This window comes from Geotrypetes seraphini, chromosome 15 (genome assembly GCF_902459505.1).
Source record: "Geotrypetes seraphini chromosome 15, aGeoSer1.1, whole genome shotgun sequence".
NCBI lineage: Eukaryota > Metazoa > Chordata > Amphibia > Gymnophiona > Dermophiidae > Geotrypetes > Geotrypetes seraphini.
This window is the reverse complement of record NC_047098.1, coordinates 35,571,883-35,591,924: the sequence shown is the minus strand read 5'-3', so window position 1 is coordinate 35,591,924 and position 20,042 is coordinate 35,571,883. Positions and strand designations below refer to the sequence as shown.

The 20,042-nt window shown below is 43.0% G+C and overlaps 1 protein-coding gene across 1 annotated transcript; it reads left to right on the top strand.

Annotated features, from left to right (window-relative positions):
• Window positions 1-540: 540 nt before the first annotated feature.
• Window positions 541-18,140, top strand: TMIGD1 (transmembrane and immunoglobulin domain containing 1). The gene is made up of 6 exons (XM_033921176.1): window positions 541-582; window positions 1,243-1,335; window positions 1,630-1,908; window positions 2,412-2,690; window positions 13,253-13,356; window positions 16,462-18,140. Exons 2-6 carry the CDS (start codon window positions 1,260-1,262, stop codon window positions 16,495-16,497), a joined length of 774 nt encoding a protein of 257 aa, XP_033777067.1. The 5' UTR covers window positions 541-582; window positions 1,243-1,259; the 3' UTR covers window positions 16,498-18,140.
• The last annotated feature ends 1,902 nt before the right edge of the window (window positions 18,141-20,042 follow it).

Sequence of the window (20,042 nt, the reverse complement as noted above, 5' to 3'; positions counted from 1 at the left end):
GCTGAGAGACTTCTTCCGATAACCTTGACTCATTCAACACTAGCAGGAAGGAGGCCTGGCCATGAGATATTCTTCTCAATAAAACAAAGCAAAAAAAAAAAAATCCATTAGGCCTGTAACATTCATCCTTAGAACCTACTACCACTTTGTTCTCAACTTTACATTTTGTCATACCATAAAAAGTGAGGTTCTCACCACATTTCCAATCAGATGTAATTTTACGGTCAGAATTTCACTAGGCTCCAATTGGGCTCCAAAAGTGCCCACACCCACAAACATCTTATTTTAGATAAGGGTGGTAACAGGAAGGTGATTGTTATAATTATGCAGAAAGATACTGCAATAATTCTCTAGGTTCAATAAAAAAAGATTACAACAAAAGTTCATTGCATCTGAAAAAATGCTAGATATGTACCCTTTCTCAAGATTACTTAAAACTCCATAAAAGTTGCAATGACCTTGATTTGTGTCAGAATGCAAATAAAAGACTGAGATCATCTAGACCTTGGTGAAAAGGGAGTATAAAATCTTCAGCTGTGAACATTATTGCTCTTTCCAGTCCTTCACAGGCTCCATCTCAAGGTAAGCAAAACTAAAGAGAAATGGTGGTTAACTTTTGGAGGTACTATGTTGAAATAGTGGTGTGCCTCTGGATGAAAATAAAGTATGGAATTTGTCAGTGAACATTAAGCCAAAGGTGGGGATTTAATTTAATGTTAAATATGCATAGTGAGCCTTTTCCTAATTAAAATTACAAGGGAAATTTCCAGTTAATACATTGATAGATAACCAGCATATAGTATGAAATAGTTTTAGGAATTATTGGCTTGAGATATGTAATATTATGTTTATTTTAGGGCTCCTTTTACAAAGCCGCATTAGCGATTTAACGCACGTAATAACGCGTGCTAATTTGCCAGCTGTGCTAGCCGCTACTGCTTCCTCTTGAGCAGGCGGTAGTTTTTCAGCTAGCACGAGGGTTAGTGCGCGCTAAAAAGATACATGCGATAAAGCCGCTAACGCAGCTTTGTAACAGGAGCCCATAGTGTAAAGTGTGTTAAGTATGTGTAACTATTTTGTGAATGTTCTTTTGGAATATATTTAGAACATTTGTGGATATTACAGAACATACTGTAAGTTAAGTAAGCAAAATGAAAACAACACATAATAAAGACCACCACATGTATAGCAAGAATAAGGAGAAATTGGAATTATATTCTCTTCTCTCTATCTATCCTACAGATTCTCCTGGGAACATCATGGTAGGATTCAGTCTGGATTTGGTCCCTATATGGTACATCGTGGTTCTTCTCCAATGTTCATGTGAAATTTCGGGTGAGCAGGCCATGGAAGGCTCCTTGATATATACCTGTTGTCTCAGAGCTTAATTATTTACAAATAAATTAGAGCTTAGGCATTATGGAATCTGGCAAGGGGTGAGAGGACGGGAATCTTTATGAATGTTTTTATTAGAAACCAGTTTTTCCCAGTATTTAATTGGAATATATGATTGAAAAAGTTTTACAATCCATAAAGGGTATGAGACTACAGCTGGATCTGGACAGCCCTGGTTGCATAATGACTATACCCCCCTAAAATCCACTCACTCGTGTTCTTCCTTCCCTGCAGCTGTGGCAGTGACTATAAATAATAACAGTCTAGACTATACATTGACTCTATCGTATGCTGCTGGCCTGAGCCTGGCCTGCACCGTCCAGAATCACACAACCGAGGAAATGTTACTCTGGTACCGAGGGGATCAGCTCCTGAATCTGAATAAGGAGAATCAGAAGAATGTCAGCAATATCTGTGTCTTTCCAGTCTTCCCCAGTGACAACGGGGTGACCTTCAGCTGCCAGCTCCAGAGAAACGCCTCCCTCCGAGTCACTGTGACCTTGGACGTCCAGTGTGAGTAAATCCCTGGCCAGGGTTGCAAGGCCTAGCGTAGCTTGTTATGTGTGGGAATTCAACACAATTAGAATGATTAGAGTACTTTTAGAAAAATTGGTAAATGGTGAAAACGTAACCTTTGAAGAAGAAAAGTAGTTAACAGTCCATTATGTTTGTTCAATTTGTTAAAGTCTGTGAACTTTTAATGCGACTGTTTCATATGTAATCCACATAGGATTGAAGCAGAATAAAAATGTTTAAAATAAATAAATAAATAGGGTGGCTTTCTGATAGGAGGGGGGCAAAGGGAGAGGCTTTCACAGGCTCCTGAAGTGTAGATACCCCTTATCAGTTTCTTTTAATGCATTCTGGGGACATGGTGCTAAGTTACTTTTCCAGTCTGGATATTGCTGGTTTATTAGAAGAAAGGAAGTCAGATCTGCTTTAAATCTAAGAACTGCCACACTTGTAACCACTGTTGCATACATGCCATCTCATTCATTCTTGGGATTATATTGCAGTCCCTCCCATTCCGAGCGAAGAAGCTTTTCTGGCAGTGGAAGAAGGCAAAGGCGTGAAGATGACCTGCAATGTTAAATCAAATCCCCAGTCTGAAGTGTTTTGGTACAAGGACAATAACACCTTGATCCTAGAGGAAGGTCGCCACCATCAGTCTCTGACCAGGGAGTTTTCTGAACTGGTCATCAGCAAAGCTAAGAAATCTGATAATGGGACATACACCTGTGTGGCCAAATATGATATGAACTTTAATGAAACTCGGTTCTTCCTGACAATAGAAGGTAACCACAGCAGCCAGTGCTGCAACCCTCTACCAGAGAGCAGGGAAACAGGAGGGCAGGGGGTTGGGATGTGGGGAGAGGAGTTTTATTTTGTTGAGTTCTGTATACCTTGAGACAAATCTTTTGAGAAACATTTTTATTTTATAGACATGATAAACTTATCCAGATTTATTGTTGAAGGTTAATTTTGGGAAATTACTCTTTTATTGCTGTGGATCGAAAGAACAGTCTGTTGGTAGACACCTTTTTATTGTATGATACTCTAGTTAATCTGTAGGCAATTATTGGTTCTTGCTGACTGTTTTAGTTTTGTAGGGAGGTGATATGCTAGGAAAGTCACAGTGAGAAAAGAGGGATCAGGAGAGTTCATGAAAAAAAAAGGGATCAGGAGCAGTGGCGTACCCAGCATATGTACTAAGATAAACACTTTCAATGTAAAGTGTGGTAATGTCCAATAATGTAAAACAAGCGCAGCATAAGCCGACTCATTAAAAAATGAAGGAAAAAGCCTCAGAAAGGACCCTCCCACCTCACCAAAACAGTTCAAAGAGGCGGTAAGCGGTCACCTCACCGGCACAAAACCTTCATTGCATGTTAATGCCTTATGCTGTGCTGTGCTTTGCCAATAAAAATATAAATGTAAGGATAGAGACGGTTTTGGCGTCCGTTTTGAAAAGAAGCCTGATCGGTCAGGATACACCCTGAGGCAGCATGAAATTGTGAAACGCTGGCCATCATTGGTGTACCGATCAGAGAAGATAAATGGACAGATTTCCTCTATCCTTATATTTATATTTTTATTGGCAAAGCACAGCACAGCATAAGGCATTAACATGCAATGAAGGTTTTTTGCCGGTGAGGTGACCGTTCGACCGCCTCTTTGAGCTGTTTTGGTGAGTTGGGAGGGCCTTTTCTGAGGCTTTTTCCTTCATTTTTGAATGAGTCGGCTTATGCTGCGCTTGTTTTACATTATTGGACATTACCACACTTTACATTGAAAGTGTTTATCTTAGTACACATTGAGTTTTCATAATATCTGGGTCTTTATTGGCTATGTACCTAGCATATGTGACACCCGGGGCCCATCATTTTTTGACACCCCCCCCCCCCCGCCATCTGTACGAAAAACATGATTTTTAGTAACAAGCCACATGTCACACATGAGTACCTAGGAAAAGGCAGCATCTTACATACTGCAGTGAGCAGTACAACATCAATACATCCATTGTAAAACTAAACAAGCCAGACTAGTACAGATCAATCCTGCAGTCAAGCCTACAAAAAAAACCATATCTTTTGAACACACAGAACACAGAAAACACCTTCGCCTAGTATGGAATATGTAATCACAAACTAACCCCTCCCTCTTTTACAAAACTATTGTGTGGATTTTAGCCACGGTGGTAACAGCTCTGACGCTCATAGAATTCTGAGCATCAGAGCTGCTACCACCACGGCTGGCGCTAAAAAACGCTCCACAGTTTTGTAAAAGGGGGGGGGGGGGGATAAAATAGAAATACATAGACAAAGGATAAATTGAACCAGTAAGAATATGGACTCTGCATACAGTGCACCACAGAAACAGTGACACATGTCTCCTAAAGCAATAAATAAATATAAATTTCTTTTCTATCTTTGTCTTCTGTGGTTTCTGCTTTCCTCATCTTCTTGTAACTCTCTTCCTTCCATCCACTGTCTGCCGTCTCTCTTCCCCTATATGGCATCTTCTCTCCTTCTATGCCCCTTTCAGAAACTGTATGCCTCCCCCTTCCATCTCTCCTTTCACCCCCATTGGTCTGGCATCTCTCTCCTCTCCTTCCCTCTCCCACACCTTTCCTCTGCAATCCCTTTCCCTTTTTTCCATCATTTTCCTTTTCAATTTATTTTCTGCATCTGTCTAGATAATGTTCTTACTACCCTCTTATCAATGTCCTTTTTTACTGTCTACCTAAAGCTTTCCACCTCTTTCCCTCACCCCTCCAGTGTTTCCCTAACTCAATCGTTTTCTCCCCATCATGTGCCCTCCTTTTATTTATCCCCTCCTTCCATCATGTACCCTCTTTCTCCAACCCTTCCATCTAGTACCTTCTCCTCTCTCTGTCCACTTCCATCCAGCGCATGCTCCCCTCTTTCTCTTCTCCCATTTCCTTCCTGCATTTGCTCCCTTATCTCTCCCATCTGCACTTCCATCCAGCATAGGCTCCCCACTACCATCCAATGTCTGCCCTTTCTCTCGCCATCCACCCCTCTTCAATCAGCATCTGTCCCCTTTCTTTCCCTCCAATATCCTTCCCCCTTATGTCTCTCCCCTTTCTCTGTACATCAATTCTATCAGCACTACCCTTCCATACTACCCTGCCCCCTTTCTTTCCCTCCACCACTCTTCCATTCCAGCAATCCTGCTCCTTTCTCTCCCTTCATGCAGCAAGGTCCCACGATGACTGTAGCTGACGGCTGCCAGTCCACCCCACTCTGACATACTTGCTCTGGAGCAGACTCAGCAGCCACATGCTGGAAGGTCCCGTGATGACTCGTCTGCTGGCTCTGCTCTGGCAGAAGCAGGGAGTTATGGCAAACTCTTGCAATGACTGCGTCTGCCGGGTCCACCCCCTCCGATGTAACTTACTTCTTCCAAAGCAGACGAGTCATCGCGGGACCTTCCTGTACCTCAGCGAGGCTGTCGACTCTGCTGCAGAAAAAGTAAGTCAGAGGTAATGTGACCATTTATTTTTTTTCATCAAAAGGGGACATCTATTAATTGACTGTGTATCCTTTCTTTCATTTCTTTCTTTCTGCACTCAGGCCCAACAATTGTCCCTTTCTATTCCCTCCCTCCTTCCTTCCCATGTCCTTAGTGCCCCCAGTGCCTCCTTCCCGTGTCCTTAGTGCCCCCAGTGCCTCCTTCCTGTGTCCATGGTGCCCCCAGTACCTCCTTCCCGTGTCCTTAGTGCCCCCAGTGGCTCCTTATGTCCCCCCCACTGCCTTCCAGATTTTGTCCACCCCCAAAGCCTGTCTGCCTACCTATCTCTCTCCCTCCTTGCTGCGCTAAAGCCAGCCAGCTAGCTTGCCTGCCTACATTCTGCCCTCTCTGCCACGGGAAAAAAAAAAAAGCGCCTCTCCCCTTCCTTTCCCCCGGTCCGTGCCTGCAATCTTACCTCCCCCCGTCGACAAGAAGTCTTTCTGATGTCAATTCTGACGTCGGAGAGGACATTCCGGGCCAGCCTGGCTGGCCCGGAACGTCCTCGAAAGACTTCTTGTCGGCAGGGGGAAGTAAGATTGCAGCAGCACAAGCCGGGTGAAAGGAAGGGCAGGAGGACCCGGACCTGGCCGGCTGTGCACCCCCCGAAGCCGTGCACCCGGGGTGGACTGCCACCCCCCCCCCCCCCTTAGTATGCCACTGATCAGGAGGGTTCAGGAGACAGTCTATCAGGTCCGGGGAATAATGTGAAACATGTGACACAAATGTTTCAGAAAGGTCCTTTATTCATATGCTTGAAGTACCTATATGTAAACCGCTTTAAGTGTGGTTGTAAAACAAGTCCCAGTCAAAAAAGAAAAAATGTATGGTTAGTACCACTGAGTATTTCAGTATAAATCAAACATATATTTATATATAAAAACACTGAATATTGGGGATCAAGCATACAAGCGACACCCATAAGATCCCAACAATTAGAATTATTCGTAAAGATTATACATTTGGGCCCAGATTCTCAAAACTTTAACACCATTGCTAAACTGTTTTCCGATGGTTTAGCCCAGTGTTCTTAAACCTTTTTACACCAGTAGAAATAAAATAATTATTTTGTGGACCGGCATCGGTCCGCGGACCAGTGGTTGAAGAACACTAGGCTAAGTCGTGGACCAGACCCCGCTCATCTCTGCCTAATCTCCACCCCAGACCCCGCCCCCATAATAGTACTAATTGTAACACTATTTTTCCATTCATTTCTCATAGATACACACAATATAATCTTATTAACAACACATAATGGTTAACCACAAAATTAAACTACACAAAGTACACTGACAGCAGATGTAAATTCTCAAAATTGACATAATTCAATCACTAAATTCAAAAATAAAATAATTCTCCCTCCTACCTTTGTTGTTCACCTCTCTCTATGCTATGCCTTACCATCTGGCCTGCTCCCGCCTGGCCATTTTATGCCGCCCCTGGTGTTATCTTCAGGCCGGCTCCCTCTTCCTCACTGATGCAGTGCACAAAGCTGCGGGCAGTGGCTCCTCGCATGTCCCGCGCCTCATCTGGAAGCCTTCCCTCTGACGTTGTGACGTCAGAGAGAATGCTTCCAGTTCAGGCGCAGGACGCACATAGGAGCCGCTGCCTGTGGCTTTGTGCACTGAATCAGTGAGGAAGAGGGAGCCGGCTTGAAGATAATGCCGCACTGAGCGCACCGTGGACCGGCGGTTGAAGAGCACTGTTTTGGGCCTGTTGCACGTGCCAGCCCTGTGGACCGGCAGGAAATTTCTGTGGACCAGCACCGGTCCATGGACCGGTGGTTGAAGAACACTGGTATAGCCTGCATGCATTTTAGCGGTGGATTATCAAAACAGCTTATCTCTGTTTTTAGCAAGGTTTCTAGCAGTCTCTGACACTGCCATGCAAATGGGCTCTTCAACATTAAAATGAGCACTCTGGTGGATTCTTAAAAATCGCCGAGCCATTTTCTTACAGTGGTGTCAGCTTTTGGTGACAAAAATCAGCGACTGGTCCAGGGGTACATTGACAGCACTGTTTAAGACCCCAGTTGTACTGTTTTAAACTTCAGCTAGAAAAGCTATTCTCTCCCACTGCCACACAACACACCCCCTCTGTAGTGGGAGAGATGCCCACTCTCTTCCGCTGCCAAACGAAACCCCCCTCCCCGCCTCCAACCCCTCTCCCCTGTACCTTTAATTAGATGGCTGACCGAAGAGATGCCTACTCCTCCAGCCAGCTGGCCTGCCTCTTCCAAAATGGGATGCACTGGGGGGAGGGGCCTGAGGCTCTGATTGGTCCAGATTGTACAAGGCCCCTCCCTATGGGGTGTCTAGGCCAATCAGTGCCTCAGGCTAGGATTGGCCTGGACACCTCACAGGAGGGGCCTTATGCAACCTGGGCCAATCAGAGCTTCAGTCCCCTCCCCTGGTGCATCCCAGGATGCACCAGGGAGAGGAGGCCCATTTTGGAAGAGACAGGCCAGCTAGCCAGAGGGAGTAGGCACCAGTCAGCCTTCTAATTAAAGGTATGGTGAGAGGGGTTGGAGGGGTGTGTAATGCAGCGGGAGAGAATGGGTATCTCTCCCGCTGCCAGGTGGGGAGGTTGGGTGTTTATTTAAGAATCTAGGCCTCAATTGGGTGTCCCAAGTTATACTTGTTTTCCCATGTCTGAGCTGAACATAGGAAAGAGCTGAAAACTGTCATCTGTACTTACACCCCTAATATAAAAAGTGCACACAGACACACAGCTGGATGTGCAATTATAGAAGAAGGAATGGAAACCAATTGGTATAATTGGCAATAACTATCTCTAATTGATCTTAACGTTTGTGCATAATTGGCACAAATTAGCAGTTCCACACTAACTGATCTATGCCCTAGTCCAGGGATCAGCAATCTTTTTTAAAGCAAAGAGCCATTTTATCCTAAATATTTGACCCCAAATTTACAAAGAGCTGCAATGAGTAGAGAAGGGGATTTGGGGTACAGTTTTTAATGTGATATGGGTATGTATGCATTTAACACAAAAGCAAAATTTCAAGTACTTACAGAAAATAAAGAAAAACAATTTAATGGCACTTTGACAATGTATTTCCGCACAGAGTTGTTTCATGTCCATTTCTCCCTCTCTCCCCCCTCCCCTCCCCTCCACACCTATATCCATATCTCCCTCTCTCCCCATGCATTTTCTCTCCTTCCCCTCCACACCTATATCCATAACTCTCTCTCTCCCCATGCATTTTCTCCCCTTCCCCTCCATACCTATATCCATATCTCCCTCTCTCCCCATGCATTTTCTCTCCTTCCCCTCTACCCCTATATCCATATCTCCCTCTCTCCCCATGCATTTTCTCTCCTTCCCCTCTACCCCTATATCCATATCTCCCTCTCTCCCCATGCATTTTCTCTCCTTCCCCTCCATACCTATATCCATATCTCCCTCTCTCACCACTCTCATCCCTCCTGCAACATATTTCTTTCCTCCTCCCCCCAATCCCACTCACAAATATTATGCTCTTTCTTACTTCAACTGGTCCGAGACAATTCATATACCTGCCTGCTGCTAACCTGGAAGCCTCTCCTCTGTTGCATCCCGCCCGGGCAGAAACATGAAGTTCTGACAGAGGGCGGGATGTGGCAGAGGAGAGGCTTCCAGGTTAGTGGCAGGCAGCTGTAGAAATTGCTGCAACTAACTTGTTGAAGCAAGAGAAGAGCCTCAGCCATGTAGTGAAAGAGCCACGGATTGCCAATCCCTACCCTAGTCTATAAATAGGGTGCCTAATTTTTATAAGGCATTTAGCCAAGGAAGGGCAAAGGCAGGTCAAGGCATTTAGGTGTGATTTTATAGAATACTTACATTTACACACCTAAATGCTAGTAGTTAGGTGCAAGCATTTACATAAATCTTTGGCTGGCATAAGTGCTCGGGCCTAAACTTAGGTGTGAGTTAATATTCTGTGCGGAACTGCCATTATAGAAATCATGCTTAGCAGTCTGTATCCCAGCACCTAACTTTAGGCACCATTTACTACTACTACAATTTATCATTTCTATAGCACTGAAAGGCGTACACAGTGCTGTACATTTAACATGGGAAAGACAGTCTCTGCTTAGAAAAGCTTACAATCTTATTTGGACAGACAGACAGGACATATAAGGGGTGGGGAGTTTCTAGCAGAAAGAACCATAGGATAGACATAGGTATCTTATGATGAGTGAGAATTAGGAGTTGAAAGCAGCCTGGATTTGAATACTGCTAGAGATGGAGCCTGACGTACTGATTCAGGCTGTCTGTTCCAGCCATACGGTGCAGTAAGATAGAAGGGACAGAGTCTAAAGTTGGCAGTGGAGGAGAAGGGTATGAATAGGAGGGACTTCATGGGGGTGGGGGGGAGCATAGGGGGATATAAGTGAAGAGAGATATCAAGGGGCTGCAGAGTGAGTGCACTAGTAGGTTTGAACTACGGTATATTCAGAAATGGATGGGGACTTGAGGAGGTAGGTAATGTGATTATGGCGGCTCTTAGGGAATATGAGTCATACAGCAGAATTTTTTTAGGGGAGAGAGATGGTTGAACAGAAGTCCTGAGAAAAGCAAGTTGCAGTAATCTAAGCGAGAGGTGATGAAAGTGTAGATAAGGGTTTTGGTAGTGTGCTCAGAAAGGAGAGGTCAGATTTTGTTAATGTTATAACATAGAAACATGATGACAGCTAAAAGGCCAAATGGGCCATTTGGTCTGCCCATCTGCAATAACCATTATCTCTTCCTCTCTCTAAGAGATCCTGCGTGCCTATCCCACGTCTTCTTGAATTCAGACACAGTCTCTGTCTCCACCACTTCTTCCGGGAGACTGTACCACGCATCTACCACCCTTTCTGTAAAAAAGTATTTCCTTAGATTACTCCGGAGCCTATCAACTCTTAACTTCATCCTATGCCCTCTCATTTCAGAGCTTCCTTTCAAATAAAAGAGACTCGACTCATTCGCATTTACACCACTTAGGTATTTAAACGTCTCTGTCATATCTCCCCTCTCCCGCCTTTCCTCTAAAGCAGTGGTTCTCAACCCTGTCCTGGGGGACCCCCAGCCAGTTGGGTTTTCAAGATATCCCTAATGAATATGCATGAGAGAGATTTTTCATATAATGGAAGTGACAGGTATGCAAATCTCTCTCATGCATATTCATTAGGGATATCTTGAAAACCTGACTGGCTGGGGGTCCCCCAGGACAGGGTTGAGAACCACTGTTCTAAAGTATACATATTGAGATCTTTAAATCTGTCCTGATGAAGACCACGCACCATTTTTAGTAGCCTTCCTCTGGACTGACTCCATCCTTTTTTATATCTTTTTGAAGGTGCGGTCTCCAGAATTGTACACAATATTCTAAATGAGGTCTCACCAGAGTCTTATACAGGGGCATCAATACCTCCTTTTTCCTATTGGTCATACTTCTTCCTATGCACCCTAGCATCCTTCTAGCTTTTGCCGTCACCTTTTCAACCTGTTTGGCGACCTTAAGATCATCACATACAATCATACCCAAGTCCTGCTCTTCTGACGTGCACATATATCATATATCTAGATCATATATCTAGATTTCCAAAAAGCCTTTGACAAGGTGCCCCATGAACGACTACTCCGGAAACTAAAGAACCATGGGTTGGAAGGAGACGTACATAGATGGATCAGAAACTGGTTGGAGGGTAGAAAACAAAGGGTAGGAGTGAAGGGCCACTACTCCGACTGGAGGAGGGTCACGAGTGGTGTCCCGCAGGGCTCGGTGCTCGGGCCGCTACTATTTAATATCTTCATAAATGATCTAGAAACAGGGACGAAGTGCGAGATAATAAAATTTGCGGACGACACTAAACTATTTAATGGAGCTCAGACTAAAGAGGAATGTGAAGAATTGCAAAGGGACTTGAACAAACTAGAAGATTGGGCGACGAGATGGCAGATGAAGTTCAACGTTGAGAAATGTAAGGTATTACATGTGGGGAGCAGAAACTCGAGGTACAACTATACAATGGGAGGGATATTATTGAATAAGAGTACCCAGGAAAGGGACTTGGGGGTATTGGTGGACATGACAATGAAGCCGACGGCACAGTGTGCAGCGGCCGCTAAGAGAGCGAATAGAATGCTTGGTATAATCAAAAAGGGTATTACAGCCAGAACGAAAGAGGTTATCCTGCCGTTGTATCGGGCAATGGTGCGCCCGCATTTGGAGTACTGCGTCCAATATTGGTCGCCGTACCTTAAGAAGGATATGGCGTTAGTCGAGAGGGTTCAGAGGAGAGCGACGCGTCTGATAAAAGGGATGGAAAACCTGTCATATGCTGAGAGATTGGAGAAGCTGGGTCTCTTTTCCCTGGAGAAGAGGAGACTTAGAGGGGATATGATAGAGACTTATAAGATCATGAAGGGCATAGAGAGAGTAGAGAGGGACAGATTCTTCAAACTTTCAAATAATAAAAGAACAAGAGGGCACTCGGAAAAGTTGATAGGAGACAGATTCAAAACAAATACTAGGAAGTTATTTTTTACCCAACGTGTGGTGGACACCTGGAATGCGCTTCCAGAGGACGTGATTGGGCAGAGTACGGTACTGGGGTTCAAGAAAGGATTAGACAAATTCCTACTGGAAAAGAGGATAGAGGGGTATAGATAGATTACTGCACAGGTCCTGGACCTGCTGGGCCACCGCGTGAGCGGACTGCTGGGCACGATGGACCTAGGGTCTGACCCAGCAGAGGCATTTCTTATGTTCTTATGTTCTTATAAGTTCTTCACACCCTAAACTGTACCGTTCGTTTGGGTTTTTGTAGCTCAAATGCATGACCTTGCATTTCTAGCATTAAATTTTAGCTGCCAAATTTCAGACCATTCTTCAAGCTTTGCTAGGTCTTTCTTCATGTTGTTCACACCATCTGGGGTGTCTACTCTATTGCAGATTTTGGTATCATCTGCAAAGAGGCAAATCTTATCTGATAGTCCTTCAGCAATATCGCTTATAAAAATGTTAAAAAGAACAGGCCCAAGAACAGAACCTAGAGGCACACCACTGGTAACATCCCTTTCCTCAGAGTGATCTCCATTGACCACTACCCTCTGTCGTCTTCCACTTAGATGAAGAAATGATAGTTTTTAGAGGTTTGTTGGATCTGAGCAGAGTAAGAGAGAGAGGTGTCAAAGAAGATGTACCGGTCTGAATATTGCCTGGTACGCAGTTAACCCCTAATTCTATATATAGCACTCAAATCTATGCACACAAATTTGGGCACATGCTCAAATAATGCACACATTTTAATTGCTTAATGATAATTAGCACTGAAAATTGGGCATTAAATCAATTATGGGTGCTAATTGGCGATAATTGGAATTTATATGGACATCTTTATAGTCGCTATTCTATAGAGAAGTGCATGCAAATTTTTCTGCATGGATCTGAAAAGGGGGTGTGACCATGGGAGGGACATGGGCGGGTCAGGTGCATTTCTAAAATTTGCAGGTAGTGATATAGAATTCAGGGTATCTGTGCCTGATTTAGGCACGGAAATTTACACCAGCATTTAGCTGGTGTAAATCCTCACACCCAAAATTGGGCGCTATTTGAAGAACAGAGTCCAGAATGCTCTCAGTTACACATTTTGAACAGTGCCAAATATAACTGCTGTCTGAATACTAACCTGTATTTGCTGAAATCTTACCAATGAAATCCCCATGCCCCAGTCAGGCCATAGCAAAGTTATAGGATACAATGTATTTGAGGGAAAGAAGCTGCAAAGATTATAACATTTTCTTGTGTTTCTGGTTTTCTTCTCTCTTGTCTGGACAGATAGGAAGGAACCATTCCCCTTAGAAGCCGTTATAGCTGCAGGGGTGGTGGTCCTGCTCACTGCTATATTTGGGATTGTTGCACGAAGGAAAAGCATATTTAGAGTAAGTGCATTTCAACACATGTTGCGTTTTGCTGAAAACAATGGGGGTAATATTCAGCCCAAGGCAATCAATGGTTTTTAAGCCACCGACAGTCACAGGCTGAACTGAGCATGGATATTACGTCTGGGCGTCAGCATTGAATATTCAATTATGAAAGCCAACCGGAAGCTAAATGTGTACCAGGCAATTTTCAGACCGGTGCGCAGTTAGCTGAGCAGACAAAGTTAGAATAGCCTTTTTGCTGTGTTAATTTTATCCACTTATTTAACTGGTTAGTGGTGTGAATATTGCCACTAACCATTTAAATACCAGTTCTGCTCAAGCTCTGCTCACAGACAACCCCTACACTAACTGGACAGTGCAGGTGAGGTTAGTGCTGTTGAATTTGAGCGATTTAATCAGGAAGAAGGTTCTCCTGCTTGGTTTAATCCAGGGGTGTCCAATGCCCCGGTCGAGGGCGATGCAGTGTTTTCCTCTGCTGTCCCCTGGTGTTTACCGTCTTGCCGGCTCCCTCCTCTGTCTTGCTGCAGTGTTTGCACATATGTACGGCCCCAGAAACATTTTTTTTCGGCCAATGCGACCCAGGGAAGTCCAAAGGTTGGACACCCCCGGTTTAATCATTTTGACTATCAACCTCTTGAAATTGCATATTAATTTAGAGGGGAAGCTATCAAACTTCTGTAGAGCCTTAAGTTGCATTATTTGTTTCTTGACTTCATTACTATGGGCGAGCCGTATTGTGACTTGCGGTGTGAACTGAGGCCCTGGTTCTATAAAGTCCACCTAAAGTTAGGCACTGATTTAGGCACCCATTATAGAATCACACTTAGGGCTCCTTTTATGACGCCGTGTTAGCGTCTTTATCACACACGACTTTTTATCACGTGCTAACCCCTGCGCTAGATGAAAAACTACCGCCTGCTCAAGAGGAGGCGGTAGTGGCTAGCGCGGCCGGCAGTTTAGCGTGCGCTATTACGCACGTTAAACCGCTAACGCGGCTTCTTAAAAGGAGCCCTTAGTGTCACTCAGCATCCTAACGTTTATGCATCCCCAATTTATGCCAGTGTTTTCTATGCCTAAAGTTAGACGTCGATGTCAGAGCCTAATGGCATCTGATTCACAAAGAGGCGCCTAACTCCAAAGCATGCCCATGATCTGCCCCTAACCACACCCACTTTTGGTTTAGGCACTTTGGGCTAGGCAACTTACTTTTTATAGAATCAAGTTTTTTTTTAAGTTAGGTGCCTAACTTTCAATTAAGTCCAATAAAAGTTGATTGTGAAGTGTTGAGTGCCAATATAGGTACTGATTAAGCCTACTGCTCAATTAAATTAGGCGCCTATAAATACGCCTAACTTTAGGCGGACTTTATAGAATCCGGGCCTGGGTGCATAAAATCATGGTAAAATAACCCCAGTCAAAAGCCCAGAGCATTGGGCCTCAAAGCTGAGACCTGATGTTTCTAGGCTAGAGCTCACAGGGCCTGTGCCATTCACTCCTCCTCTGATTAATTCTCTCAACCCTGATCAAGCCCTACCAATAGTTTCCCTGATAGAATAGTAGTTTTCAGGTAGGCCCGATCCCTACTCACTCCTGCCATCACTGGCGCCATCTCCAAAATGTCATCATAAGTAGTAGTCTTGTGTTACTACCACTAGGGTTTATGTTTCCTTATATGGAAACATGACCCCCCCCCCTCCCCAGCGCAGTAGTAGCACAAGACTACTGCTAGGGGCACCATTTTAGAGATGGCACTAAAAAGGTTAGGGCTCTTCAGCTTGGAAAAGTGACAGCTGAGGGGAGATATGATTGAAGTCTACAAAATTCTGAGTGGTGTGTCCATTGCTAGCATTTCCTTTATCTGTTGCTTAATCTCTGCTTCTCGGTCCACCGCTGACTTAGGCTAGCCAGCGTTTCACCATAGACTGCGTCAGGGCTAGGGACCCGAGTGTTCTATCGATGAACTTCATGCTCACAAATGGCGGCAAAGCTGCCCATGGTGAAACGCTGGCTAGCCTAAGTTGGCGGTGGACCGAGAAGCAGAGATAAAGCAACAGATAAAAGAAATGCAAGCAATGGACACAGCACTTCATAAAGACAAAATAAGTCTAAGTTTATTTTTGCTTATATTTTGAAACCATATTGAAATTTAAACATTTGTTAAAAATTAATTTGAAGATTATTAAACATTAAAGATATGCATGAACAATAATTTAAAAGTAAGGAGGTTTTTTTAGCTGGTGAGGTGGTTTTCCAGTATTGCCTGCAAGTAAATCACTGACGGCATATGGGGACCTGAGGCCTTTTCCTGCTTTAAAAACATAGAAATATAAAGAAAGTTAATTGCTCAAAAGAAAGAGGTCCTCTTACAGCACGAGAGGGATTGTTTGAATCATTTATCTTGAGATCATTTTTTGAGAGGTATTTTTTTGAATAATTTATCTTCAGATCATTTTTTGAGAGGTATTTTTTTGGATATCTAAGTAGTTCTCTCAACGTTCTGCATATATATTTTTTGCTTTGAGCAAACTACTGTTTGCCCTGGATTGGTAGCATGGAATGTTGCTAGTTTTTAGATTTTGGCCAGGTACTACTGACCTGGATTGACCACTGTGAAGACGGGCCAATGGGCTTGATGGACCATTGGTCTGACCCAGTAAGGCTATTCTTATGTTCTTATTATATCGCAGGTGGCTGACTCTTGTAAATCAAGGTGCAATAAAAGCTTGCCTTCTACTATACCTTGGTAACTACCCCCTTAGACACATTCCTTCCTGACACCTGTATCACTCCAGAGGAACTTGACCTCATAGGTATGGCGGTATACAAAAATAAAGTTATTATTATTATTATAGAACTTTGGGGTCCAAATGATTATTTTACTGCTGAGTTTCTAATGAATGTAGCAGCTCTTTAGTACCGGTAAAACCCTTTGGGATACATTTTGTTTGCAATATTCTGTGTGAAACCAAGTTCTTTTTCTTGTCGATAGAAAAAGGAAGCAGACAAGCTCCAGACTGCCAGGATATATAAAACCAAACTCAAGCTGTGCCTACTTTAAAAAGAAAATGTCATTTGTATTAATAGTCCTCCCCTTTCTTGCAGTGTGGCCAAAATTCAAGCAACATAACGCTCATGTGAGTGTTGATTCTTCCAGGACTGCACTTGTTTCTCGGCTGACCAGACATGACAGAGAGCGTGGCTTTATGGAGAGCAGTGGTGCACAATTAGGCTATGAGAGGTATCTTCAGCCTATGCCATCCTTCCTTCAGTGACCTCTCCCTGTATTAATGCTGCTCTTGGTACTCTACTTTTTGTATTTAACTCACACCTTTTCAGTAGTAGTTTGAGTCAAGTTACATTCAGCTACAGTAGGAAATTCTGTCCTCAAAGGACTTACAATCTAAGGTCCTCTTTTACAAAGCCAATTAATGTGGCAGCCTGCAGTAATCACATCAAAGCCCTTTAGGAATGCATGAGCTTCAATGCCATTACCGCATTGTTTTGTAAAAACAAAAAAAAAAAGGGGAGAGGATGGGGTAAGTGCATAGCAGAGGCAATGGAGCATTAGATGGTTTCAGCACCAAGAGGTTCTACAAAGGAAATGAAGCAACAAAACAACAAAAAGATTATGGAACAGAAGATCGGCTGTACCAGTTTGTAGTTTAATAAGCGTCCTAGTAACTTATAAACAACAATCCACAAAGGGTGTATACAGTCACAAGTGACCCACAAGATAAAAACCATATAATATATAAAATACAAATGACCCAACAAAATAAAGACCCTCAGGGGTCTTATGGGGTCCTAAAAGGTGGAAAGAGCATTTTCCAAAATGTTGACATCATGTTTCTCCTCTTTTAGAATTTCCATTACCACACCCTTTTTTCGTGGATTAATTACCACCATTTGTCCTGCTTTACCATCATTGTCTTTTCATCATTTAATTTCACCTCGCACAGTAATTCATCATTCCATTATTTTGCCTGACACTGATGTCAGGCTTGCAGGTCTGTAATTTACTGGATCTCCCCTGGAACCCTTTATAAAAATTGGGGTAACATTGGTTACTCTCCAATCTTCAGGTACTACAGACGATTTCAGCAACAAGTTGCAGATCAGCAATTCCATGCATGAGTTCTTTAAGTACCCTGGGATATATATCATCCAGTCCAGGTGATTTTTCATTCTTTAACTTTTCAATTTGGCTAAGTACGTCTTCCAGGTTCACCGAGATTTATTTCAGTTCCTCCGCATCATCACCCTTGAAAACCATTTCCAGTTCAGGTAAATCTCTTACATCTTCTTCCGTAAAGACCGAAGCAAAGAATTAATTCAGTCTTTCTGCTATGGTCTTATCCTCCCTGAGCATCCCTTTTGCTCCTTGATCATCCAATGGATCTACGGATTCCTTGACAGGTTTTCTGCTTTTTTCCACCTTTGCTAATACTGATACTACTACCACTTATTATTATTATTATTTATAAAGCACTACCAGGCGCATGCAGTACTGTACAACAAACATGAAAAAGATGGCCCTGCTCGAAGAGCTTACAATCTAATTAAGACAGACATAGGACAAAGGTGACTTATACATGTTACTTAGGTAGGGGAAATATAAGGGACTAGAGGTAGGGGAGTAAAGAGGGAATGAAAACCGATATGAGTGCTTTACAAGTTGTCAGGATAGGACATAAATGCAGTTTTTAAAAAAAAAAAAAGTGAGTTTTTAGTTTGGATTTGAACACTAAGCCAGCAGGATGTTCCAGGCATAAGGTGTACAGTTCGGAGAGATCCATGTGTACTGACGATGCTTATGATGTTGAAAATATATATTCATAACTGACAATTGATTAGTTTTACAAAACTGTAATTATTACCCACCTCATTTCTTTCTCCTATACCATTCTTCCATAAACTTCATAATTTTGCATTAAAATCCCCCGAAACGACCAATAGATTTTGTTTCAGCATTTGATCTATTGCATTTTGAAGTTGTTCATAGAAGAATTCTACATCCTCATCTTCTGCGTCTGTTGTTGGAGCATATACCTGAATCAAGGTGACATTAATCAGCTTTCCCTGTAGACGGATTGACAAAACACTGTTACTGATAACATTATACTTCAAGCTCATTAAATTGAACATGGCCCTGCCCTGTCCATTTAAGTTCACTAATCCCTATCAGATCGATTTTAATTTTTTCCATTTGATCTGTAATAATTTCCAATTTGCTTCATACATACATTTCATGTGCCTATATTGGAGTGGAGGAATGGCCTAGTGGTTACAGCAGCTGCCTCAGCATGCTGAGGTTGTGAGGTCAATTCCCTCTGCAGCTCCTTATGACTTTGGGCAAGTCACAACACTTCATTGGCCCAGGTACCTGTCTTGAATGTGTAAACCACACAGAAAAAGCGACATATCAAGGCCCATCCTCTTTACTCATTATATTGAGAATATCCTTCCTGCTTCTGAGCATCCTTTTCTGACGGCTTTAATTCAACTGCTTCACAAACACCAGTCATAGACAACAAATTTATTCTTTGTTATTCGCAACAATTAAATGGCCCCATTTTTGTGCATTATAAAGAAATGTTAGACATGTCTAGTCATTATGTGGTAAAAAATTATTTGTTGCCCATAAAGGATAGAAAAACTGAAAATATTCCACTCCACAAAATTGCAATTGTTCTAGGAAGAGATCTTCACCTAATGTGAACTTTCAGCTGACAGCCAATGGAATTACCTCCCAGGGTTAACATTAACTAGTTTTTATGCAACTTTACAATATAATACATTACAAGAATGCTATTTTTTGCCAAGTTCAATATATTTTTACAGTGAGATTATATATTAGAAAACCACAAAATTGCAAATCATTTGCTATGTCTAATTTTGTCAAAACATGAAACAAGTTATTGATCCTCCTCATAAAGACCCTGAGGTCAATGGACACTAATTTCCATGTTAACTTCTTAAAAGTTAATGTGCAGAAAGTTACTGCACTTTACCTGTTAACAAGACAGATAAGGAAGTGAGGTTAATGCCACCTGAACAGCGGTAGCTAACTGCATTACTGTTAGAGAATAACACAGGGACAAATTTTTCCTCGTCCCAACGAGTTCTTTTCCTGTCCCTGCCCCATTCCTGTAAGCTGTGTCCTCATCTTCACAAACCTCAATTTAAAATCATAAGTGTTTAAGGCTTGTATGTTTAACGCAGAGCTTATAGGAATGGGGCTTGGACAGGGACAAAACTTGTGGGGACAGGATGGGAAAGCGAGTTTCTGCGGGGATGAGACAAAATTTGTCCCCATGTCATTCTCTAATTACTTACTGTATTTGGGTTCACAGTCATTCGCGTGTGGGACAAAGCCGCACCGACATTTGAGCCCAGACAATTGGGCGTAAGACTCCAGCGCGCCGCCGGAAGAGTTAATTTTAAAGAGCTATGACGGGGGAAGGTGAGGAGGGAACCCCCCCAGTTTACTTAATAGTGTTCGCACTGCCATGGGGGGGGGTTGGGGGTTGGAACCCCACATTATAGAGGAAACTTAACTTTTTCCTGATTTTTTAGGAAAAAGTTAAGTTTCTCTATAATGTGGGGGGTTGCCCACTCCAACGGCAGTGCGAACAGTATTAAGTAAAGTGGGGGGGTTCCCCCCATCAGAGCTCTTTAAAATT

Excerpts from the sequence above, each read along its gene's own strand:
- TMIGD1 (XM_033921176.1), top strand. The coding sequence starts at position 1,260 with ATGGTAGGATTCAGTCTGGATTTGGTCCCTATATGGTACATCGTGGTT. Across the intron at positions 1,336-1,629 it reads ATGTTCATGTGAAATTTCGG|CTGTGGCAGTGACTATAAAT; the intron begins GTGAGCAGGCCA and ends CCTTCCCTGCAG. Across the intron at positions 1,909-2,411 it reads TGTGACCTTGGACGTCCAGT|TCCCTCCCATTCCGAGCGAA; the intron begins GTGAGTAAATCC and ends ATTATATTGCAG.